This window comes from Pogona vitticeps, chromosome 1, assembly GCF_051106095.1.
Source record: "Pogona vitticeps strain Pit_001003342236 chromosome 1, PviZW2.1, whole genome shotgun sequence".
Classification (NCBI taxonomy): domain Eukaryota; kingdom Metazoa; phylum Chordata; class Lepidosauria; order Squamata; family Agamidae; genus Pogona; species Pogona vitticeps.
Window position 1 is genome coordinate 160911669 of NC_135783.1, and position 27286 is coordinate 160938954.

General features: G+C 40.1%; 1 protein-coding gene across 3 annotated transcripts in view; it reads right to left on the bottom strand.

Moving 5' to 3' along the window:
- LOC110077501 (cysteine-rich venom protein helothermine) overlaps window positions 1-15632 on the bottom strand; it is a 32765-nt gene extending 17133 nt beyond the window's left edge. For 2 of the 3 annotated variants that reach the window (XM_020790609.3, XM_073004070.2), the window contains exon 1: window positions 246-334. In XM_020790609.3, coding sequence (XP_020646268.3) covers window positions 246-294 — 49 coding nt within the window. In that variant the 5' untranslated portion in view covers window positions 295-334. Of the gene's footprint in view, window positions 1-245; window positions 335-15542 lie in introns of those variants that run through there. The other variant, XM_078377693.1, reaches the window with a different exon arrangement.
- Between the last annotated feature and the right edge of the window lie 11654 nt (window positions 15633-27286).

Consider the following 27286-nt stretch of genomic DNA (forward strand, 5'->3'; position numbering starts at 1 on the left):
CACAATGAGCAACCTAGAGTAGGATATGTAAGGTTAATTAATGCTATCCTAACTGTTAGACATACAGCTTCAAAGGCACATGATGCTTCCCAGTTAAACAACATTATGGAGGAAATTAAATCAATCAATCAAGCAATCAAGCAATCAAATAAACAGAATTCTATTCATAACCAACAATGTTGAAAATTATTTTGAAATACATATATGTCATTTTTATCAGAGAATATCAGAATAAATCACTGTACCTTTGGGTGAATATCCTTTGGATATAATGTGTGATTCTTCCAATGACATGGGACTATATATCTGTATCTATAACTCTCTGAATATTTACACACATACAGTATGCACACCCACACCCACCTCTGTTACTCCTTTCTTTGGAGGATGAGTCATACGCAGATTTATAAGTTGGGATGGGGAAGAATGCATTGGTTTGTTCAGTAACGTTTACTTTATGATATTTGTCTGGGCCCACTGTTGTAAAACCTTCACACAGTTTCACAGGGTTAAGAAACAAGTTGCTATGGTTCAACTTGTTTCTTAGCCTGTGCAACAATGCCTGTTGTGGTGGTATTTGATAGGGCCTTGGGGGCAAAGCAGAATCAGGGACTCTGTGTTGTCATGGGTCATCAGATCCATGTTGGGAATGAAGCTGCCATGCATTCTTCAAAACTAGCTCTTCTTAAGATCATGATCCTTAGTGTTGTTCATTTTGGCTTCAGACATCTCAGGTGCCTCGTTTTAATATTTCAATTGCTTTGTTAACCTTTCCGTCCTTCTACATTTATGTGACAACCTTTGGGAAACAAAGCTTCTAATATTTATGGCTTTTTGTTTCACCTTCAAACAAGATGTTTCCTTATCATTGTAAATTCAGCAGACAGTGGAAGTTACCCTTATTATCTCTTTCAGTGGTTTTCCACAGGTCCCGTAGAAGTGCACAGGAGGGCTTATAGTCTACTATGATACATGGATTCACAATGCTTAGGAAAGAACAGAGTTTGCTCCAAATGGGAAAGTGAAGAGTCACATTAGGAGTGCATTTAAAAGTTTTTGTTAGTTTTTTTTCCATCAGAAAAATGGAAACCAACCAAGTCCACCTCTTTGTTGCACTCTTGCACACACACTCTTGGGAGTGTGGGAGCCAATCCCCTTGAATTCAGTGGCACATTTTCAGATAAAGTTAGATAGATCTGGCAGCACAGAGCTGATAGCTTTTTGAACTTCCTATGGACAGAATATTATGCCTGCAAAGCAACATGGGATCATAGTAAAGTGCATAGGTTTTCTTTCTTCATAAAGAAAACATACCCTAATTTTGCATAATGGCAAGATGTTCAGTCCCATATTACTGTACTGGTGGGATTTTTTCACTCACTTGAAGCTCTATAGCAGTGATCCCCAACCTTGAGCCTCCAGATGTTCTTGGACTTCAACTCCCAGAAATCCTGACCAGCAGAGGTGGTGGTGAAGGCTTCTGGGAGTTGTAGTCCAAGAACATCTGGAGGCCCAAGGTGAGGACCACTGCTCTATAGGATACTAGCCCAAATATGTGCAGAATGGTAATTAGCATGTTTGGATTTAGTAGTAGTCTGCCTCCCTTTCCTTGAAGCGACCATCATGAATTTGACCCAACTCCGGGAGGCAGTGGAAGACAGGAGGGCCTGGTGTGCTCTGGTCCATGGAGTCACGAAGAGTCAGACATGACTAAACGACTAAACAACAACAACAGAGAAATAAGGGAGAAACTCTCTTGGAGTAATGTTGCCCTGAGAATATTCCTTTCATCTCCCTTGAAGGAACAATATTCAGTCTCACATAGAAAAAGGCGCTGCAGTAACATGGAATAATAGTTAGTTTAAAAAAATTGCAAAGGAGGATGGAGAACATACTCATCCAACTCTCATTTGGGTACTAGCCAGATGTTATTTGGTCAATCTGCTTCCTTATATAGAATCTTGATTCTCTTTCACTCAAGAGAAGGCCTGTTTTCATGCTCTTTCCTCAATAGATGGTTGTACAAATTACATCCGTACAACAACATTGGCCACACACCATGGGATATTCATTAACAGCCTTAAAAAGGAAGAGGGGTGGTGGTCTGGGCCAGTTTTGGAAGAAAACAAGGTTCATCAAAGTAGAGGGCAGGACTGTTTAAAAAGAAATTAAACAACAAAGACATCTTTGTTGTACGTCTTTGTTTAAGTTGAATGGGCTTGCCATTTTCCCCTCCAAACCACAGCACACTAGGGCTATGTAACCAACATAAAGCCTTTGAATCAGCCCTAGCAAGCTTTTAATTGATTGTAGAGTTATCTAATTTCTGCCTTAATTTATCATAATTAATTGAATCAAAGGCCCCTTTCAGGTCCATGAAGACCACAAAAAAGGCATCCATTAAAATAGCTGTATATTTTTCTGTGAAATGTTTCAACATCAGGCATTGGGCAACTGTAGAACAATTTTCTTCAATTCCTTCAAAAGCCAATTTGTTCTTGGCCTATAATGTTCTTGGCCTTTAGCCACTCCTTCAATTGGTCTAAGAGATCATGAGTAAATAATTTGCCTAAAGAAGAAAGAAGGCTATTTGGTCAGTGGCACTCAGGATTGGATCTCTGACTTCTAAAAAATACTGCTATGATTGTGGTACATTTCCATATGTACAGGATGGCTCCTGTGTCATTGACCCGGTTGAATATTGGGGTGCGAACTGATGCTCACCATTGAGGATTAACCCTAAACAACACATTTGGAATCAGGTCTGGACCTGGTGCTTTGCCTTGAGCTTGTGATTTTATATGAGTTTCAGTCTCTTCCATATTCACTGTATCCCAAAGGGGGGTTTCTTTTAGCTGGACTCATTTCCATCTTGCTATTGCAGAGAATAACGTCTTGAAGCCTCTTCCCCAAACATAGAGGCAAGTATTCTTTGGGGAATTCCACACATGCAGCTAACACTGAGGAAGCAATTGAACTATTTAGCAAGGTGCCTGTTGTGCAAGCGATTGTGTAACCAATTGTGCAACCAGTTGCACAATAAGACACCTTGCCATGCAAGATACGCTTTGTCAAACGGTGCAACTGCTTGTAGCAATGTTAGTCCAACAGCATACTGGGCAGAATTTTCTGTCCCCTCTCTTGCTACATGTGTTTCCTCTTTAGCAGATTTCTAGCTAGGTAATACTTTTTCAATACAATGGATAAAAGTCTCTTGCATAATTTTGCACCAGCATAAACCACATAGGGGCATTGAAAATAATCATTTTAAAGGAATTAAAAGCTTCATATCCCCCTCCTTTTTGGCCAGAGGCTTTCTAGGGCTACTTTTTATTTGGCAGAAGCCTTAGGGAGCTTCTGAACAGGGAAGGGAAAGACATAAAAAAAAACAACCCACACTGTTGGATTGCTGTCACACTGGCAGCAACCCAGTGGTGTTTTTTTTTTTAATTTTAAAGTCTCTCCTCTCCATCATGAAGTTCCTTAGTCTTCCCTGCATCAAAAGGGAGCCTTGGAAGCCAAAGCAGAGGAACAGGAAGTATTTAATTCATTTAATCAATTATCTCCAGCACTCTAATCTGGTTTCCACCACTAGAACTGCACCAGCAGGATTTTGCAAAGTGGGTCTTCTGTAGTTGTTTCTTTTCTAACAGAGGAGTCATTGACTTTTGATGATCTGACTAAATGTCATTTTATTCTAACATGAGAAGCTTTTCCCTGAAATTGCCATATATATCTTTCAAATAAAGTAAATAAATAATCAGATTCCATATTTGTGGAAAAGCTTTCACCAGGTGATAGGAAAAATCCAGATGCTTAGCCTGGTTTCTGTTGTGCTGAGAGGAATTTGTAGTTTGGATAAAAATACTCTTGAACAGTATTTCTCCAGGAAAAAACTTCCACTTGGCACAGTGTCAAATCCCTGTGCTTTGAAAAAGTGTGCAAACTATAATGAAAAAGCCTTTATTTAATTTCAGGCAGGACAACCGAATCTAGTTTACATTTCTTCTTTAAAAATGCATTTTCTGAAACAATATGAATGAATGAATACTTTATTATGGTCAAAGACCAGGAAAACCAAATCAATATAAAATAGATACATATAATTATAGTTTGGTAAAGTCAGTCAGGGTAATAAAATTCCATTAAAACATGATAAAACAACCCCTTCTTTCCAGTTAATAACATCATATATCCTTAATATAAGTAAAACCTCAGACAGAGTTATATTAAAAAACATATCCATCTAAAATCACCTACCCAAACATTTGATTATGAATAATCATTGCTGCTGCACAGAATTTGGCCACTTGTCTCATAATATAAGGGGCATTGCCAGAGAGTAGCAGCTGGACATAATCCTCCTCTGATCTCCCGGGGGATTTACAGGTAATAGGTGAGAAAAGCTCCATACGAAGATCCCCATAACAAGTACAGAAAAGGAGAACATGACCAATATGTATGCAGAATTTTTGATCTAACAAATACAGTAGTGCCTCGCATAACGAGCGCACCGTATAACGATGAATCCGCATAGCGATCCCTTCTCTGGGATCGCTAATGCGGAGGCATAGCGTCCGTCCATATGGAGAAAACTCACTTACCGAAGGGTGCCAGGAAGGAGCCGCCGCCGCTGCTGCCGCGAGAGTGATGCGGGGCCGCGCTGGCCGGGAAGAGGAAGGCAGGCTGCAAGGCAGGCAGGCGAAGGGAGGGAAGCCGTGCGTTCGCGCGTCCTCCCCCCCTACTTTCCCTCTTCCTCCTCGTCCTTCTCCTGCTGCCCCCAGAGATGAAGGCAGGCTGCAAGGCAGGCAGGCGAAGGGAGGGAAGCCGCGCACTCGCGCGTCCTCCCCCTCCCACTTTCCCTCTTCTCCTCCTCTTGCTGCTTACCCCCCAAACCTCCCACAGAGTCGGGCGATCAGCTGTTTGGCGGTTCTAAAATGGCCGCCTGACGCCCGAAATGTCCGCATGCAGCGTTTTTGCACCCTCCCCTTGCTTAACGAGGGCACGAAAATGGCTGCTGCTATGGAGGAAACTTTGCTGAACGGTAAGTTTAGGGCCAATTGGGCTTTTACATTCCGTTTAGCGACGATTTCACATAGCGAGGGTTAATCCGGAATGGATTAACCTCGCTATGCGGGGCACCACTGTATACATAAAAATGCGTTCCCTGAGATTGTGTCAGGGTAATGCAAAAGTGGCCATCTTTTCAAGAGAAACTGAAGGTTTTTTTTTTAATTACAGGAGAATCAATTTGTCATTTGTTTCTGGTAAATTGGTGGCAGCTATCCTTAAAGATAATAAACACAGATTCTGCAAAGGTAAGTCTTGTGTCACAGAACTTGTGCAATTCTTCGAAAGTGGCCTCAAGCATGGAGATAAGATGATCTGCTAGGACTTCCAAGAGCCCTTAAAAACAAAGTCACAAGGCCAAAACAAAACAAAGCATCCCAGCAGAGACCCCAGAGCAAACTTTACACACAATTTTTTTTGTGTATGGCGAAGTGCAAAAGAGGATGGGAGTAGCTCTGGCCCTGCCCATGTTTGGTATTGACACTTTTTGTTCCAGCCTTGCCCACTACTGGTGCAGAAATCAAGAAGGTTCCCCATGCAGGAAGGTGGTATTTGGGTTGAAAATGCCTTCTCTACCTCTGGTCTGGTCCCTTTACGGGATGGGAATGCCCTCTAATCAGCCTCCAGCATTTTTTGGCTTTCCGTTACTGAGTTGAAACCCACCCAGCCATCCTTGAAACACAAGCACTAAAAGCCAGTTTTGCATATTTTCTCTGCATGTACAGCTACCATCTGTGAATTAACTAAATGTCATTTTGTTTAGTCAGTTTTGGCTCCTTGCTTAATTAGGGTACTTGAACATAGAGTTTAGATCTCTTCAGATGCATTATTTCATTATAATGCTGTGGGATCAATGAGCTGTGCTACCCCCACGTTGTAGTAAGACTAAGGCAAGAATAATCCCTGAGTAAATTTATGAAAAACAACCTGATTAGCTCCTTGTAACAAGTTAAAAGATCACATGTCATCTTAGGCGAGTAATGTTTACCAAATCTATTGTGGACGTGTCCTCTCTGTTGTAACCTTGTAGTGGCACCATATACATTGTTATAAAACTGTTCCCCTGCCAAACAGAACTAGAATTATGCTCTACATTAAACCACGTCTTATAAGAATTGTTCAATGCCACATTCTCCCCACCCCCTTAATATCACACTAACCAGCCTGAGAAATTAGTACAAACATATTCTGATGTTTCTGATGAGCCTTAAAAAAAGAATTAATCATCCAAATGGTTTGGAAAACATAGTAAACAGAGCACGTATATCTCATGCTGAAGAACTACTCAGAGCATCTCCCATTCTATGAATGGATACTCCTGAATATCCTCTCTTAGGCAGGACATAAACTATGGAACAATCTCCTGCCTAAAATTCACTTGGCCTCTTCATTGGGAACTTTTAAAAACTATTAAAATGTGGTTATTCAGACAGACCTTCATGGATATTAATACACCATGATACAATATTGCTTTTAATTTACTTATTATGCTTTTATTATGAGGTTTTTTTAAAGTGTAACTCATTTAGTACCTCTTATATTTTGTTTGGTCCTTGTTGATTATCTTGTTTGTTATGTTATTGCTTTATTCTAGTTTTGTAAACCACCCAGAGTGGCCTTGGCAGCCAGATAGGCGGTGTAAGAATCAATCAATCAATCAATCAGTCAGTCAGTCAGTCAATCAATCAATCAGTCAGTCAGTCAGTCAGTCAGTCAGTCAATCAATCAATCAAACAAACAAACAAACAAAGAAACAAACAAAGTTGGCCACTCACTGACATATGTTATTTCTTCACAGCACCTGGTAATCAAGAAACATAATATGGGTTCTTCCTGAAGGAGCATTTGTACCCTTTAAGTCCATACGAAGCACGGAATTTCTACTGAAATTCTCCTGAAATCCAAACAATGTTCCAATTACCTCACTTTGTACTGCTTTTTCTTGATGGGTTCCTGAAATTCTTTGAGCTGCGCCACCCTTAAAAATTCATTGCTTTGCTTTTTCATAGAGCTTTATACCAGAGGGCTATGACAAAGCCCTAGGACAGGTGACAAGCTGCCACCAGTTAAAAATCTGAGGGGCAGGGAGGGAGAATAAGGAATGTACCTCACTGCATAAACCCTGAGATACAACTTTCAAGAAGCCATACTTGAGATGCATGCTGTCTTGCTTGTTATCTGCTGAGCTGCTAATATGGAAGAAATATCTCAAATCTTTTAAAAAATGTTGTCTATTGGGCTGCCTGGTGGTGGAGGATGAGGAGTGGGGTAGAAGCAGCACCTGCTTTGCCCTCTTCTCCTTTGTAACTTCTCCACATGATAATTGATCTAGAAGTTCCTATAGTACACAGTTCAATCAATCATATACTCTCTTCCTTCAGATCAGAAACAAATATAAAAATGCTCGGTGATTTTGGTGCTGTTTCCTTTCTTAGGTCAGCAACACACAGCAGAGTTCTGAAAACACCTCCTTCTGTGCTTTAAGTCCAGTGCTATTGAGCACTCAGCTTCCTCAGATATATTAAGAAGTCCAGGGGCAGTGCTTCCAGATTCTGTTTTTGTTGGCTGAGAAATCATGGGACTCTTATGCTGTCTTGACATTTTTCTGTTACTTATCAAATCTGCACCATGAATACATTGGCAACTTGTATAGACTCTTACAGAGGGCAGCAAAAGCTTTCCCATAGAGAACAACTGCTAAGACAGATCTCCTATCTGCTCCTGATGCAGCTACACTTGTAGCTCCTTCTCACTAACCAAGTCTTCAAATATGAGTGGGTAACTTCACCAGAGATGGGTAACTTGTGGGTGTCAGTAGATCACAACTCCCATGGTTCCTCACCCTTAGGCTGGGATCACTAGACTGGAATCTCAGCGGTCACAGTTCGAGCCTCACTGAGTTATACAACTCATTGGGTAACCTTGGCCAGTCATTCCTTCTGCCTGACTCACCTCACAGGTTTGTTGTGAGGGTAAAGTGGGCAAGAGGAGAACTATAGTATGTACAATGCCTTGAGACCACTGGCATAAAGGGTGGAATATAACTGTAATTTATGTACTACTAATTGAAGACGCACTAGACTTTCCATTATTATGAGTAGAATATGGTGCTCTTTGATCTGTTTCCTTGGTAACCCAAGAGTTTTTAGACTGCAGTTCCCAGAAGCCTTCACTGCTAGCTGTGCTGGCTTGAGTTTCTAGAAATTGCAGTTCAAGAACACCTGGGTTACCCAAGGTTGGGAATTACAGTGTACTGATCTAGAACAGTGGTTCTAAACCTTTGTTACTCGGATGCTTTTGAACTGCAACTCCCAGAAACCCCAGTCAGGACAGCTGGTGGTGAAGGCTTCTGGGAGTTGCAGTCCAAAACTCCTGAGTAACCCAAGGTTAAGAACCAGTGATCTAGAAGATGGCTTTCCTTTCATACTGCAACTTTGCTCTATTCAGGTGTCACTACTTATTCAAACTTCAGAGGGTGGTCTTATATAGGAGCGCATGGGTGTGCAGGACATCAGAAATACTTGCTTTGTTGTCAGCCAACGAGCACTTATTGACTTGGAGAACCGGTTAGCAAATGAACACTCTTTGTTTTCAAGCTGACTGACCAAACTGCCTTACTTAATGAGCCTGTGGCTTTTAGTTTCCTTTTTATTATAGGTTGGGTCATGTTATTTCAGCAGCAGGTGAACAATGGAAGATATAGGAAATATAAAATATCCTGAGCATCGGCTCTGGCAAGGTGTGGATTAGACTCAGCAGAATCTTATCTCTAAAGATAAGAACTTCCATTGTGAATAAGTCATCAACCAGAACATGTTCCTCCTAAAGAAAATCGTTGTTCAGCACCTCGTGATATTAACTCCCATTTCATAATTCCCAAGTATGACATTATTGTTCTTTGCCCTATAGAACATTTCCCTAAATGTACAATGGAAGTTTTGTTTATTCTTTCTCTTTCCTGTTGGAGTAATTCTAAGATTAATCTCAAGAGTAATTTTATTAATTTTACTTTTCATGGAACCTAAATTTTGTTTTAGGAAAGGAGGGGTCCATGTCTCCTGGAACCTGGTTGTTTACATTTCCAAAAGACCAGTATGTTGGAGTTGATACTGATGTGGGCTTCATCACTGCAGTTTTACCGCCTCCAGGTGGACTGTGTATATATATATATATATATTTTAAATTGAGTAATGAATGAAAATATCCAATAAAATACACATTTTGGTTGCAAGTGATTGTTAAGTGACACTTAAAGTTGTCTACCATATGGCTCATAAATTCATCTTATCAAATTCAGTGTTTCATAGGACATGAATGGTAAACATTAAAATGCAAATATTGTAAATAATGTAGCCATGTATGCTGCGGGTTAAACCGCAGAAGCCTCTTTGCTGCAAGGTCAGAAGACCTGCTGTTGTAAAATTGAATCCACGCGATGGAGTGAGCCCCTGTCGCTTGTCCTAGCTCCTGCCAACCTAGCAGTTTGAAAGCATGCAAAAATGTAAAATGTGAGTAGATAACTAGGTTCCACCACGGTGGGAAGGTAACAGCGTTCCATGTCTAGTCGCACTGGCCACGTGACCACGGAATATTGTCTTTGGATAAAATGCTGGCTCTATGGCTTAGAAACGGAGATGAGCACTGCCCCCTAGAGTTGGACATGACTGACAAATTGTCAAGGGGAACCTTTACCTTTACACAGTTGAAAGAGTGGTGGCTATTTTTCATTTTACATTGATACCATCGTAATTAGATGTTTCCATTTTTATATGCCCAATTGAATACAAAGTAGAAAATCCAGTGGCAATCAATACCTCTCTTAAGGTCTACTGTGGATGCACAAAACATGGAGGCTTTTAGCTCTATTGAAATTCTTCATCTGTCTAGATGGTGAAAAATTGGGGAGTGGGTGGAGTGAAAATGGATGCCCAAATGCATAGCCAAGTGTTTCAAGAGTTGATGAACTGTAATTTAATAAATTTCCAGGTTGAACATGTGTGGGATTTTTGTCAGAGAGATAGGCACACACAGTTTATCCAAGCCCTTAGTGAAATCAGCCCAAACAAAAGTGGGTGATGCTTCAGGAGGAGGCTTCAAAGTGCCTTCAAGGAGATGAAAACAGTACGTAGACTTACACTAAAATGGAAAAAAAGTCAGTCCCATGCATTTTTATAGGATTCTTGCAGTGATTTACTGCAATGACTTGGCCCACTTGTGAGTCCTATTTCTCAGGCAGACTATAATCTTGCACTCTAGGTCAATCCTTTCTCATGATCATGGTATTAACAAACAATTCAATGGCCAAGATAGTCCACTGGGCTACTGCTGGGAGATAATAGAAGGTGTTTGACTTTCAATTAATTTGAACTGATAAAGGCAGGATATACAGTAGGTGATTTCCTGCAGCAGCAAACTCTTTGTCTGGGAGGTATTCATGCATCATGCCTCATTGATTGCACTATCTACATTCTGTCAAATGTTACTGACTAGGATCACTCAGGGTTATATTCTTGGTGATTTCAATATCTTGTGAGGCTACCAGGGAGGCTTTGATTTTCCATTTTTTTTCTGGTTTAAATCTCCTGTTCTGGGATGGTGGCCTCCACAGCTTCCCTCCCAAACAGGTTCCCAGTTTTCACCAGCATCTCTGCACAGTACATGCACGCACGCACGCACGCACGCACGCATGCACGCACACACACACAGAGGTAATGGCAGATGTAAGGCTTTGCAAAGATGTTGGATATCTGGTAACACTACCTACACTGCCTGAAATTTGCTAAGATTGGTACAGTATATTAGAGCTTTTTCTTCCAGGATTTGGAAGTAAGTAGGGTTCCTTTATCAAAGAGGTCTCACACCCAGAAAACTCATTTTCTCCTCCAATTTTTATAGTGCTTAAATTTCTCTGGAGAGTGAAACTAATGGGAATTGTGAAAAAGACACAGAGGAGAATGCAGAGTGTCTCAGAATTTTACCCAAGGTTTTCATGCCTGGAGAGTTGTTGCTAAAAGGGAACTAGTGATCCTCATTACATATATTTTTTAAATTAAAAGTTAGGGATGTTAATATGATTCTAACACATCCATTGTGGCGTCCACCTAGGTCATAATTATTCTTATGCTATCTGTGTAGACCAATGGGAGTGCTGGAGAGGTGGAGTCATGAGATATAAGAGACTCAGCAGGAGGAGTTTTTAGTCAGAGAGTTAAGGAGATTGAAAGTTGAGGGGAGAAAGAGAATTAAGAGAGTTTTGGGAGTTTGGGCTTGAGAGTGGTGGTTGATAGTGGATGAAGGAGGATGTTTGTTAAGAGTTAACAAAATTGCTTGAACAATCATCATCTGTAACAATAACCAATTTCTATTTGGTTCTTTTAAAAATGACACATTGCCTGGACCTCCATTATTAATATTAAACAATGTTGATGTAATCAACTGGTGGCAGCTGAAGGACACGTAGTGTGAGCTCTTAATTTGGTGAAACAGTTTCTTGCATTATATTCTTTGACTAAAATGAGCAACTGTTGTGACTGAGGGGAGGTGAAATATAAGTTCAGGTTGGGGAATGCTATCCATCCATGAGATAGGGCTATAATGGTTATCTTACTGAATTTCAATTTCAACCCCCCACTAATTTCTAGAAATTTTATTATTTAAAAAAATCTGGAGACCCTAGGCTGAAGAGATATACTGTAATCTAAAATAAGGAAAAGAATTTGGAAAGGAGAAACATTTTGATGATACCTACCCAATACAGCATCAAAAGTTGGAGTGTCCGCCATGATTTCAAATTTGTCTGATTTATCTCCTTGATTTATCTGATCCAACAGTGGATAAGTTCTGGGAACAAGTGGCTACATATCTTTAGGGATCAGAATTCTTACGTATTTAAAACTGGAATACCTTAGTATTTATCTAGTTGTAACATTTCATTCATGTTGTATTGGTAACAGAGCATAGATGCAAAATAACTCAGACTATGAATAGTTAATCATTAACCTGTATAGATTTGAAAGTGATCTAGTATTTGTTTTAAGGCTGGAACTGTTTGCTTAGGACTGGACAGTAAAAGCAGGACATAAGTGGTAAATAAACGGATTAAGTTTTGTTTGCCACTTACTGTGATAACAGAATTTGAACATATGTGTTCCCCTGAGATCTCGAGAGTAATAGTAAACAGAAAGGGCAACAGGGAGCGGTTTTGGCTTGTCCTCCAAGGGATGTTTTATGAGGCACATTCTAACTACTATAGTTTGGAAAATGGGTAGGTATTTGATGGCTTCTTCCTCCTTAGGGCTCTTTATGGTTAAGTATTTAAAAAGCCTTCTGTTGGATTTCAAGCACCACAGTTTCCCCAGCCTTTATACCTGTCCTTTTGGAACTTTGGAGTTTGCCAAAACAAGGAGTAAAAAAATAAAAATAAGAACAAACTTAAAGCAGAAGTGAATCATTGTCCCCAGCACCACTAAAAGAAGAATGCCATTTTACTGCTGCATTACCCTTCTGGAGCTTTCCTGGTTTCTTTCTTATTCGTGGTCACCTCAAAGCTGACTTCTCATTTCCATATCAATGGTCCACAACACCAGAAGATTAAACATGGCTTTTCTGTAGGGATTTCTGAATATTGACTCAGGTTCGGGACCTGAGTAGAAGTGGACTGGCTCTAAGTGGAAGTGTTCACAACAGAAGCTGTGCTTTTCAAAGCATCAGATTCATGTCTAGGACAATCTTGGGGTCCATGTACACCCCTTACTAATGATTCCTGGATTGGACTGAGAATCTGCCTTTTTCTGAGTAGAAAGGCTCTGTTCACAGAAGACTCATCTATCTGTTTTTGGGTGATTCCCCTTCCTATTTCTAGTACAAAAGCTTACTCCATTTAGTTGTCGTCGTTTAGTCATGTCCGACTCTTCATGACCCCATGGACCAGAGCACGCCAGGCCCTCCTGTCTTCCACTGTCTCCCAGAGTTGGGTCAAATTCATGTTGGTAGCTTTGATGACACTGTCCAGCCATCTCATCCTCGGTCGTCCCCTTCTCCTCCTGCCTTCACATTTTGTCAACATCAGGGGCTTTTCCAGGGAGACTTCTCTTCTCATTAGATGGCCAAAGTACTGGAGCCTCAGCTTCAGGATCTATCCTTCCAGTGAGCACTCAGGGTTGATTTCCTTTAGAACTGATAAGTTTGTTCTCCTTGCAGTCCAGGGAACTCTCAAGAGTCTCCTCCAGCACCACAATTCAAAAGCATCAATTCTTCGGCGGTCAGTTTTCTTTATGGTCCAGCTCTCACTTCCATACATTGCTACTGGAAAAACCATAGCTTTGACAATACGGATCTTACCCCATTTAGCAGGAGTAAGTTTTCGTACTTACAGTCTCCTGTGCTGCATTTTCAAGGGCACAGAAGTCCTCCTGAACAGTGCTTTGAAGGGTGTTGAAACCTCCCACAAGGCCAGTTACACATACGTAATTCAGGATCTACCCCATATTAACTATAATCAGGTTTTTTAAAATTGTAATCAAAAGCATTTAAAATCATTTGAAATTGTTGGCCTCCCCTTAGCTACAATCTTTGTAAGGTAAAACTGGGATCATACCTGAATCATAGGATAAACTGGCAGTAGTCTTGAAGGGGTCCAGTTAATACATATAAAATATATCTTAGCCTAACCATAGCCATCTTGCTTTCTGTAACTTGCTTCGCTATATAAACGTGTAAACCAGATATATTAATGTTTTGCTTAGGCAGGCAAGAATGAACAAGGGAGGAGGGGGTGTCCGTCTGAGTTTCTTGCAATTTATAATTAAGGTATTACTAAACTGGAAGCCTGGCCTTCGGGAAGTGGGGCGTCCAACGGAGAAATGAATTACTGCCCACAACCCAGCTCTTGCAGAAATTCCTACCAATTATAGAATCCCCTCCCATTTCTCCTCCTCCTCCCAACTCCCTCAGCCCCTCTTTCCTCTTTCGCCTTATAAAATTGTGCACTTTTTGTATCTGGCATTTTCCTTCTCTACATGTTTTCTGTGTGTGAAGTTTACTCTAATTTGCTTGCTTTTAGTTGAAAATAAACAAATATCTATTGGATCTCTCTGTCTCTGGCTGATTGATTAATGTATTAGAGACAGGAATAACCAGGAAATAGTCCTGGTACCCTTCAGTCCATTAAAAAAGAAGAAGATATAAAGACACCAGTAAATTATTGTTTGATACATCTCTTGCCCAGTGTGAACATTTAGCCAAGTTGTTTAGTTGGGCAGAAGACCAAGAATACTGAGGTACAGAACAGCTTACTTTCTGTCCTACGTGATGTACCCTGGAGCACTATATTGTTACCAGATGGTAAGGAGTGACCAACAGCCTTGTAAAGCTTTACCTCTGCAAGTGCCTTTATATGTTTGTGTGTATTGCACAGAGATGCCGGTGAAAACTGGGAATCTGTTTGGAAAGGAAGCTGTGGAGGCTGCATTCCTAAAGCAGGGATGTTTAAATTTAAAAAATGGAGACAAAATAAGACCTCACTGGTCAGAGTATTTCAGGAGCTTCCCAAGACATTAGAGGGAATATAAGTGTGAGCAATCCCATTCAATGAAGTCTGCCAAAATGTAGGTACTGCAATCAATGAGACATTAGACATGAATTTCTCCCTGGCACAGTTGGCTATGGCAGGAAATCTCAACAAGAAATCACCTGCATCCTGCCTTTATCAGTTCACAGTGATTAGATATAAAGCCACTCCTGGTATCTTCCAGCCCTAGCTCATTGAACATTGGCCATTCTATTGTTTACGGATACTTTGATAATCAGAAAGGATTAGCCAGGTGTGGAAGATTAGGATCTGGTTGAGAAATAGGTGGTAGACACATGACTGAGAGGGGACCTTAATCACTGCAGCAGATCACCTCAAGTATCCCATAGAAAGGTGTGAGATTGCTATATTTGTCATTCTGGTGAGGGTCTACATGCTGTTTCCATCTCTTCCTCAGGTTATCTTGAAGAATCATCCTAAAACAAACCCAACTTTTGTTAATTAGGCCCGATTTTAAGATATAACACTACACTAGACAAAAGGCATGTAGACATGTGGATTGGACTGATCTACAGATATATGGTATCAAGGAAATCTTTGGTCTGTTTCATTAACAGCATGAGTTAGCCAGACCTGCTCTCCTATCACATTCCTTTTTTTAAAAACTTTCTTTTGCTTATCTTGAGTCCTCATCTTGCTTTAGTTTTCTCTAGTTCCCATCTCTTCTGCTCATGTGTCTGCTGACTGTTTGGTCCTTTTGTCATTTTCTAATTAGTTGGGCGTTGCTTATTAATGAAACCAAAATAACCTCAAGTAAGACCCTGAATATCAGTTTGTTTGAACAAGGGAGAAGTTAGTTGTTATCAGTTTGTGAGGAGAAGTTAGCTAGCCAAAAACAAAACAAAACAAAAATTTTAAAATGTTCCACCATCAAGGACCTTACCTGAGTCTTGCTTCAAAGAAAATGAAAGTACAAGAGAAGGAAAGGAAGCAAGAAATTAATACCAGGGTTCCTCCTGAGTATTATCCTAACAGTATTATCAGCCTGCTATTTGTTTTTCTGCTGCCTCAGATTTTGCTTATGCTTGACTGCGTGGAGTCTGTCAACACCAAATCAAATGAAGTGAAGTCCAGTGAGCTAGTTTTATCTTTCTGTTATCCTTCAAGTTGTAATTGTCTCAAATTTCATGTAAGGAGTTGAGCAGAGAGGCAATTCAAGAGAAAACACAAAGGACTGCTCTCTTTGCTGTTAAAGCAGCCACTTTCAGGAAGAAGGAGTGGTAGATACACCATGTAATGTTTTTTTAATCTCAAGTGGGATTTTACAGGAATAATACAAGTTTTTTTTCTTTTTGACTAGCTAAATTGTATATATAATTTTAGTATTTTATAAATTTAACCATTTGTTAGTTGAATGTTTGCTGTTGTTTTTGTTATTAGTTTGTGTTTATTGTATTTCAAAATGAATACTTCTTCAGAAAAGTACTTACATTGCCTCATAGGCAGCACTACTGACTGTTTCCTGTAGTCAAAAAGGACTGAGGATTTCTCCCAGCCTGGACTTTCGCACAATGGAATGAGCAAAAATAAAGACAGATACATGACTGATGAGGCAACAAGGCATCGGCTAGAAGCTTTGTTGAAGACAATGGAAAAGTATGGACAGGGTACAAGTTTAGATACTTTCAGTAACTCCAGGCCCAGAGTGTATGTACCCTGATAAGATACTATGGTCACATCATATGCTGCAAGACAAAGGGATGATTTGCCTTCTGGGAACAAAGAAAGATGGTGGAATGCACGTTTTCTCCCAGCTTTCCATCTGCCAACACAGAACTAAATTTTACAAGTGAACGTAAGGAAGTCAGTCAAATGCAGGGTATAAGTAGAACAAACAACAAAAAGGGACAAGGTGACTCAGACTCAGTCACGTTCTCACTCTCTCTCTTTCTATTTCTTTCTGAACATAGCCAGCTTCATTTAGAAGGCTGGTGGAAGACTAGGAGCAATGTCATGTTTTACAAAAGGCTAATTTGTAATCCCTTTGTGGATTGCTGCCTTGTCATGGTGAAGGGGCTTGAGTAATTCAGAGAAGCAATGGGCTACACAGTGCAGAGACATCCAAGACGGAAAGGTCATAGTGGAGAGTTCTGACTAAATGCAATCCACCTGGAGCAGGAACTGGCAATCCACTCGAGTATCATTACCTAGGAGACCCCATGAACAGAAACAAAAGGCTAAAAGATATGACACTGGAAGATGGGCCTCTCAGGTTGGAAGGGGTCCAACATGCTACTAAGGAAGAGTGAAGGACAAGGACAAGTACCTCCAGACTAATGAAGTGGTTGGGCCAAAGCCGAAAGGACACTCAGCTGCGGACGCGCCTGGAAGTGAAAGGAAAGTCCGATGCTGCAAAGAAAAATACTGCATAGGGACCTGGAATGTAAGATCTATGATCCTTGGTAAGCTGATGTGGTCAAACAAGAGATGGCAAGAATAAACATTGACATCCTAGGCGTCAGCGAACTAAAATGGATGGGAATGGGTGAATTCAAGCCAGACGATTATCATATCTATTACTGTGGGCAAGAAGAAATGGAGTAGCCCTCATAGTCAACAAAAGAGTGGGAAAAGCTGTACAGTACTGGGATACAATCTCAAAAATGATAGAATGATTTCAGTATGAATCCAAGGAAGACCTTTCAACATCACAGAAATCCAAGTTTATGCACCAACCACTGATGCTGAAGAGGCTGAAATTGACAGATTCTGTGAAGACTTACAACACCTTCCTAAAAGGACACTAGGTAAGTTTGGCCTTGGAGTTCGAAACGAAGCAGGGCAAAGGCTAATAGAGTTTTGTTAAGCGAACAAGATGGTCATCACAAACGCTCTTTTCCAACAACACAAGAGGTGACTCTACACATGGACATCACCAGATGGGCAATATCGAAATCAGATTGATTATGTTCTCCGCAGCCAAAGATGGAGAAGCTCTATACAGTCAGCAAAAACAAGATCTGGAGCTGATTGTGGCTCTGATCATCAGCTTCTCATAGAAAAAATTAAGCTTAAATTGAAGAAAGTAGGGAAAACCACCGAGTTAGTCAGCTATAATCTAAACCAAATCCCTTATGAATACACAGTGGAAGTGAAGAACAGATTTAAGGAACTAGATTTGGTGGGCAGAGTGCCTGAAGAACTTTGGATAGAGGCTTGTAACATATTACACCTCTCTTAAAAGATATGACAAGCCAATCAGACTCGAACTACTGTAACCAATTGTTAATTGATCAAAACCAGACTACTACAGAACTAGTAGCGACATTTTGGGTGGCATGCCATAGTAGCCAGAATAGACAGCCAAACCCTTAGACATTGGTCTTATATTGTTATATTTGTTGTTCTATTGCTTTTTGTTTATTTGATTTGGCGTTTGCATTATATATCTGTACTTGAAGCTTTGCATTCAATTTTGTTTTATGTATGGCTTGATGCTGTAAAAATAAAGTATGTATGCATGTAATGCTTATATGTATTTGGTACTCTTGAATTTTATTCCCACATTATTATTATTTTATAGCAATTTCTATGTAGAACTGTGAGATTGTAAAATTAACCCTCTCTTGTGTAAATTTCAATGTTTTTGGTTAGTTATGCATTGCCTATCTGACCTGGAACCCACAGTACAAGACAGAAGAAACCAGATAATCTGTGTTACTCGAAAGTACATAGTTAAAATATTACATTACAGGACATGTTGAAATGTCATGAAACGTGATGAAATTTTGTGCATTCAGCAAAAAAACAAACAAACTGAGTTATACAAGCATATCTTTCTGGCCTTCCTTGAGGCTTTTGCCATTTATCAGGACAAAAGGGTAATAAATCTAGAAGTAATTCAGCAAACTTTAAAAAATTGTGAAAATAAATACATTTGTTTTTCATGCACTTAAAGGGATAATTAGATCATCGTGAAATACACCCACACTCTGTCTTCTGTTTGTTCAGTTTTGTTCTCTTGTGTGTTGTAGTTGCTAAAGGTTTAAGTGCCCATATTTGCCATCCCCAATGACTCAGGATCGGATGCAGCTTAAGATTTTGATCTTTTTGTCTCATTGTGATACTTAAGAAGAATCAAAAGTAAACAAAAAGCTTGAATTTTGGTGCTTTAAAATGTATTTATTAAGCTGCCTTTAGTGCATTGCCTTCACAATATGTTTTTTGAATAATAAATAAATTTGTTCATTAGCAATTGGCATTTTCTCCCTTCCCTGATATATCCTTAAAATGCATAGGTCAGACTGTGTACTGTAAAAATGTAGATCCTGGTGACATGAATGTATAGAAAAAGGGGAAACCGGACTATTGCTGTCAGGCATTCAAGGGCTCCACTGAAACAGGCAGAAAAAGCTAGAGGAGATCCTAGGTGAGTTACAGAAAGTAAGAGCTGTTAGTTGCCAGACATTATTCATCTTTCATTATTCATTCATTCATTTATTAGACTTTCATCCCGCCCTTCTAGACAATGTCTACTCAGGGCGGGTCACAATAAAATCATTCATAAAAACAGTATAAAAGAATAAGTTAAATTGACCTATTAGTTTTGATCAAGATGGGAGACTAGACAAAAAACTAAGTAAAAGTAAAAGTCAAGTATTGACAGGAGGGAACTTGTTATTCTTTGAGAAGTTCATTCCAACCATGTTTGTAAAGGAAAGGGTAACCAATAAAATTAAAATATGGGCTGACAGTTGCAGTATGAACTAAAGGAAGCTTCCAAACACCTTTGGAAGACAGCCTCAGATTGAATCTGTTACAGTAGATGTTATCTACGTGTTGAACACCATAGGAGAGGTTACCCCATAATTTTAGGATGGGCCACTTCCCTGCTTTCAAAATCTAGCAGAACTGGCATCATAGCTTAGCAATATATCTGACACACACATAAATGAACACAAACCATGTAAAGCTCAGTGAAACACTCCAGTTTGAGTGTATCACGAAGGTGGGCAAAGTGGGACACTGGGGCTGAATGTGGTTCCAATACTGTTTTTGTGACCCTCCCCCAGGTGAATTGCAGTTTTCTTACTGCTGCAGGAGTAATTGCTCACCTATGCAGTAGGTCACAGACCCTCAGCCTAGGACACCCAAACTGGAAGTAAATATTTAGTTTTCCTTCTTTCCTTCCCTCTTCTTTCTGAGTGTGTGTGTGTTTGGGCATTCCTTGTGGTCTGTGCAGATAGTCCCCATGAGGTCTGCAAAGCAGAAAACTGGCCTCCAGATCTGCCAAATTTGCCCTTCCTTATCTTACAGGCTTCTAGCAAAAGCGGTTCTGGTTGGATTACCACAACTTTCTCAGGTTGTGTCTCTGCTTCAGACAGTTTCTGAGAGGTATGCTATTTCTGAGAGATCCAGGCCAGGGCTCCTCTGAAGGGTGGACAATTTTTTCCCTCTCAAGTGTTCTAATCTACTTTGGAGGTTCCTGTTCCTGTTAAGTGAAAAACAAATAAGCATTAGGAGACTTTGGATGTTCTGCATAATACATGGTTTGAGATTCAGAGCTTGGCTTACAAAAGTCTAGTTTTTATGTGATTGGTGTAACAGGTAACCAGGTTTGGAGTAGGGGTGATCTTCAGCCCAACATCCTCTTATGTACCCATGTAAACAGCATAAGTTTTAGAGGCAAATTGCCTCAAGTTTAAGAAATCACCACAGACATTATTAGTATTATATCTCTGAGGATATCTTAACTTGAGGCAGTGATTTTGCCATTTGTATGGTTAGATAAGAGGATTTTTTTCTGAAGATCACTCCTACTCAAAACTGGCTACCTGTTACACCAATCACATTGGCAGGAACAGGGAAGAGGATTTTGGGCTCTGGCTCTTATCAGTTCAACAGCAGCAAGCAGGACTGAAGATAAAATTCTTCCAGCCAATGGCAATCTTGCACTAATTACTTATCATTCTGCCCCAGCGTAATCCATTTGCAAAACACAAATACAATCGATTGCCTTTGGCCAAGTCTTTGTACATCTCTCTTCCCTGGTTTTAGAACAGTTGGTGGTTAAAATGTCTAATATTTAGTAATTAAGAAGTGAAACTGTCCTTGAATATGACTCATAGATTTCTATTCTTCAGTCACCATTTGAACTCAGCACAAACTGCCTCCAGAATGCTGCTTTCATACTTGATTTCTCCTGGTAGATCTTAACAATAGCAATACAAAATGAAATATGAGGGGACGCTGATTCAGCCTTTCCCAGAAAAAAATGAGCTAGGAAGCTATAAATTGCAGGGTATATTGGCTAAGTTGTCTATATTCAACGTTGCAAAAATCAACTAACTTTGATTTTAACTTATCTTTCATATTCAGGTCCAAAGTGAACATGGTGGCACCTCCAGAAAAGTTCAGGAGCATAATCAAGTTCCTGCTTCTCCAAGGGAAAGGTGCAAAGCAGATGCATGATGAAATGTCACAAACTATAGGTGACAGTGGCCCTTCATATGCAACAGTTAAACATTGGGTTGTCAGTTTTAAAACTGGCCATTTCAGTGTTGAAAGTGAGAAACCCAGTGGAAGGCCTGTTTCTGCCTCTGTGCCTGCAAATGTGAAAACCTTTTTCCTCTAGTTTAGCCATAGCACTAAAGTGATATACAACTAATTCAGATGCTTACCGAGTCTTGTCAGTTCAGTGCTGTTTCTCTTGCTACACGTTTTGCAGAAAGAAGAGATTTGAACATTGGCAAAAGGGATGGATAAGAGGGTGGTCATAATGGCACAGAAGGGTGAGGGAGAAAGGGGCTGTGTGATATGCAGGCACATGAAATGCACCTTTGCAGAACAATCAGAAAGTTCTGTGTAAACAGTGGGAGTAATTTAATTGCCAGGATATGGTACAAGGAAGTTTGCATCAACCTGAGATAAACATCTTTGTGGTCATACGCTATGGTCATATCCCTGGCTGTTTCCACAGAATTGGATATAAAGTAGTAGTAGGTAACACATGGCACAAATATTAATATTTTTGCAGTCATGTGTTAATGGAAGAGAAGCCAAATCCCTTCCACTGAAGAGAGCTCCATTCCTGAAAATTTAATAGAGAAACAAAACTAATTATCTGCATCCCATTTCATTTTCCAGAAGCAAAGCAGAATCCTTACTCTTTGATCTTCTAGCTGTGAAGTCCTACCTTATCTGCCATCCAAACAGCATTCAGTATGAACAATTCCCTTTATTATCAGCAATAAAATAACATATTTTACTGACCTGTTTCTATAGCTGTAAGTACAGCTACACAGTAACAAGGTTAGCAAAAATCAAATCTGTAGACATGAGCAGGTGACAATAAAGCTAATTTGCCATGAAAAATTTTATTTTAATATTTCTGCAAAAAAAAATCCCTTTACCACCATGTATGTATGTGGTCCCTATGAAGGGACGTGGTGGCGCTGTGGGCTAAACCGCAGAAGCCTGTGCTGCAGGGTCAGAAGATCCGGCAGTCATAAGATCGAATCCACGCAATGAAATGAGCACCCGTCGTTTGTCCCAGCTCCCGCCAACCTAGTGGTTCGAAAGCATGCAAATGCGAGTAGATAAATAGGGACCACCTCGGTGGGAAGGTAAACAGCGTTCCGTGTCTAAATCACACTGGCCATGTGACCACGGAAAGATTGTCTTCGGATAAAATGCTGGCTCTATGGCTTGAAGAGCGGGATGAGCGCCGCCCCCTAGAGTCGGACACGACTGGACAAAAATTGTCAAGGGGAACCTTTACCTTTACCTTTACCTTTACCTATGTATGTTTAGAATATTTTACCCCATCGTTCTGCATAAAAGGATCCAACAAAAAAACCCAAAACCCACACACGAAAGAAATTTTGCCAGTGAAATAAATACAAAAAGAGACAGCAAGAAACATAGTAGAAACAGTGAGTGTCTAAGGACAGATGAAAGGGAAGTATGATAAATAGGAGATAAATGGTATCTAAGGCCTCCACCCCTTTTGAGTGAGGGATTTTCTATATGCACTTGTATGGCCTCCCTGTCCACTCTCTCAAACCACCTATCTTCTCGGTCCAAAATGAGTACATCTTGGCCATCAAATGAGTGTCCTTTGTCTTTCAAATGAAGGACCACTGATGATTTTGGTCTTGAGCCATTGTCCCTCCTGTGCTGGGCCATTCTCCTGTTTAGTGACTGTTTTCTCCAATGTAGAGCTCTGAACACTTCTCTTTGCATTGGACCACATATACTATATTGCTCCTGTTGTGTTTTGGTGTCCAGTCTTTTGCATGGACGAGTCTCTGCCTTAGTCTGTTTGTGGGTTTAAAGTGCACGGGTATGTGATGTTTACCAAAAATCATTTTGAGTTTTTCAGACACACCCACTATGTAGGGAATGACCAGGTTTTTCTGTCGGGTCTGGGTCTCAGACTGTTCCATTGTCCTCCTGGGTCGGGACATTGCCTTGTCCTATCTGTCTCCTACTTATCATGCTGCCCTTTCCTTCGTCCCCAGAAAGATTAGGACCACAGACTGAAGAAGCTACTTGAATGAGTAGCAAAACATTTCAACCTAACAAGAAAGAAGTCCAATTGCCAGTTGTTCCAGATCAGTCCATGAAGGTTCTCCATGAAAGCCAGAAAATGGAAAAAACCAACCTGTTACTTTACACAGGCAAAGTGATGGTGGTAAGGTAAAGGTAAAGGTTCCCCTTGACAATTTTTTGTCCAGTCCTGTTCGACTCTAGGGGGCAGTGCTCATCCCCGTTTCCAAGCCATAGAGCCAGCCTTTTTGTCTGAAGACAATCTTCTGTGGTCACATGGCCAGTGTGATTTAGACACGGAACGCTGTTTACCTTCCCACCGAGGTGGTCCCTATTGATCTACTCACATTTGCATGCTTTTGAACCACTAGGTTGGCGGGAGCTGGGACAAGCGACGGGCGCTCACTCCGTCGCGTGGATTCGATCTTACGACTGCTTGGTCTTCTGACCCTGCAGCACAGGCTTCTGCGGTTTAGCCCACAGCGCCACCACGTCCCATCTAAGTGATGGTGGAGGGGCAGGAAATATCCATGTTCCCTATTCATATATTTAGTCCACCCAGATACTGAACTAATGAACAGAGCTTAAATGCTCTAGCATTTTAATGCAAATTTCAAATCCGTCCAAAGTAAGCACAGTGACCTTTCAGGAAAGCATTCACTATATTCCTTAAGCTGTTTTACTTAATTTTTTATTATCCACCCTTCATTATAATTCCCTGTTGCTAACACAGCAAAGCTGAGGAAGGCTTTGTTATGACCAAGTTCTCCTGCTGCCTTTTTTGTTTGCTTTCGAGCTTTGCATTAAAATGTCAGAAGTACTTAAACCTTTGCCCCCACTCTCTCAGTCTATAATTCTTCTCTCTGTATCCATCTGTCAACCAAGGATAATACTTCAGGTACATGGGAAAGTAGGTCCTACACAAAACTTCAATTCACAACATATTGGCCCATCTTTAAATTTAAGATACTTCAAGAATCCTTTATTGTTTTTGCAAAATCCACTGCTGATCAGAATCCTACTTGAAAGTTTGAATGGAATCTTTAGTTATTTAACACTAATGTAAATAATCTGATTAAAGGTTATGTCAACAAAATAATTGTTCCTTTAAGGAATGGAGCTGAATATTTGTGCACTAAAGCCCCTCACACAGGTCTTTAAGATAAATATACTATTCACTAGCACATTCATTAAGGATTGTTTGGAGCAATGAAGCAATGCTAATATTTGTAAATCCTTGTCCTTTCCTCTATCCTCTGTCCAACTTCATTTGGCATAGTTTTCAAGGAGGCAGCTGTGTCAGTCTTCTGCAGAGAAAGAATTAAAATAATGGGTTGCATATATAACACCCCTTAAGCCATGAGTATTTGTTTAACTTCACTTGTATCCATGATGTGTGTGCGTTCAGTCCCATCACATCGGAACTGACTTATTGCAACCCTAATAGGGCTTTCAAGGTGAGATGTTTAAGGAGTGGCTTTACCAGTTCCACTTCCCCATTTTGTTTCCATGGCCAAGTCGGGATCTGAACTGTGTTCTCCAGGGTCCTAGTCCACCACCCTCTTCACTATACCACATTGGGAATCCATGATATCATTACTCAATTTAAGGTGTTGGTCTTAACCTATAAAGCCATTAATGGTTTAGGACCTTGATATTAGGCAGAATGTCTCTCTGAAAAAGTAGCTACTCATCTCACATACTCCTTGCAATCCTTGATGTTAAGAACTGAAACATCAAAAGAGGCAAAAACAGCTAACATTCTTGGTCATGAGACCTTTCCTCTGGAACAAGTTTCTTGTAGAGGTTCGCTAGGCACCATCCCTCTCTCTTTCTAGAAAGCCATTTAAGTCTGAATTATACAAAGCTACCTTCTACTAGTACAAATTTGTCTGAGTTGGCTGAATGGGTATTAATCTGTGTATTTATTTAAAGTAGAGTTTAATTATATTTTATTGTATTTTTTGCTGTTATATTGAGTTGATATGATTTTATTGTATATTGTATACTGTCCAAAGAGTGGCAACACTAATGGGGCAACAAACAAACAGACAGACAGACAGACAGACAGACAGACAGACAGACAGAGAGACAGCATTCTGGTGTCCACACCATGCAGGGCTGAAGCCAGTGTCAAAGAAAGAAAGAAAAGGTTTTATTTTCTTTTTTCCCTTACATCACCTTTAAATGATTGTGTAATTTTACAGTAGTCTGTTTTGTATGATCTGCTTAGCTGGACCCCAGTAATGCATTTTCCATGCGGATCCATCCACTTAGTAGGTGTGCTTGGGCTGGTTCGTTTCCTCCTCTCTTCACTGCTATTCCTATTTAGTTTTTTTGGGATGTCAGCTGTTTCTTCCTTTGGGAAACCACTCCAAATTCATATAGTGAAATAGATTCATAGATAGAAACAAGAAAGTCTAAAATATTGGCTGGGTAAAGTATGTGAGAGGAGGAAGTATGGAGTGAGGGTAGAAAAGATAGGCAAAAGGGAAAGCAATTGGTAGACAAAAGGAGTGGGCAAACAAGAACAGCATCATCATCAGCAAAATAACAAGAAAGAACAGTAACAAACAATGAAAAGAAAAGAAAAGAGAAAAATACCAAAAGAAGACAGTAAAACCTCAAAATAATCAAGGACAACACCGTGGCATGGACAATCTCTAAGACGAAGATGAACAATGAGTATTGATCCTGATTAACATAAATATATAGTGTCAATGTTATTGCTAACTAAGCAAAATTTAATTTTATTGTGGCTAACAACTGGATTTAGCCCTAACAGATTTATTACAGCATAAAATTTTGTGGAAGAAGTCCACTATCACAGATACGTAGGATTTATTTATTTATTTATTTATTTATTTATTTATTTATTTATTTATTTATTTATATGCCGCCCACACTACCCAGAGGTCTCCTAATACTAGTCCCAGCTAAAAGTAGACACACTAAATGAATTACTGAATTGTGAGTTGACACAATGAAATCCCATTGAGCCAGAGGGATTACTCTGGCTGGGACTAGCGATAGCCATGGGGTATAATCTTAGAGGCTCAGGTTAGGGGGCTCAGTGTACATGGAATCAGTGAGCTGGGTGCAAGGAGTAACATCTGCCACAATTAACACTGGTGTGTAGCAAAACTATTAATGTTAACACAATCCTTCTGTCAAGAACCACTGCATAGCTCAATGGTTTGGACATTTGGCTGCAGAGCCAGAGGTTGGAAGTTCAATCCCCCATGTCTCCTTGACACAGGCTGGACTTGATGACCCATAGGGCCCCTTCCACCTCTGCAGTTCCAAAACTATTGTCATAATTAATAATAAGTTAGTCAAATCATATATTTGGTATGATGCATATTTATTACCCATTATAAGATCAGCAGTTTATTTCTGTGGTCTTTAGGCTATAAAATAATAAACTGTGTTTTCAAGTGGGTGTCTGTTTTGGGGTAGAATATTGAGTACATATTACATTTCAGAGCTAACAGAAGAACACAGAAGGGTATTTTCTCAACTATAGCTGAAGCTCTGAAGCCCAGCGTAAACAAAACAAGCCAACATTAGGAATGGGGAGCCTCTGATATGTGAGGATCGCCTTACCATGGCACTCTTCTTCTGCTATTAACTTAAAGGACAGTACTTTGATTTAAAATACTCTGCACAGAATTGAACTGTGCTTTGCAGGCAGAAAACTTCATTCTTCAACTACATGGAAGACAGCTGTGCTCAGTAGGTACTGTCGAGATAGTAAAGCTGTTGCATGGAACTGAGCTGTCTTTTCTATGCTTGGTGGGAAAATGTCCAGACTGGTGAAAAATGACACCTGGCTTCAACCACTTTGTTTAGGTATTGCCTACGTTCTCCTTGGCAAGCCCTACCCATTGCTGTGCCAAGATTTCCCTAAAGAGGATTTTGGCCTCTCAGCCCAAATTTTCCAACTAGTGAGCTTGATGGACTGTGGTTTGATGATATCAATCAACTTTTTATGTTCCAGAATGTTCCACTTCATTTTTGTTTGGGATGTACAAATTGTCAAGGTCCCATGTCTGCAAATCCTACAATCCCAGAATGGGATTGAGCCATGCAATATAAATAGATGTTGTTGTCTGAGATTAAATCATCTGTCCCATT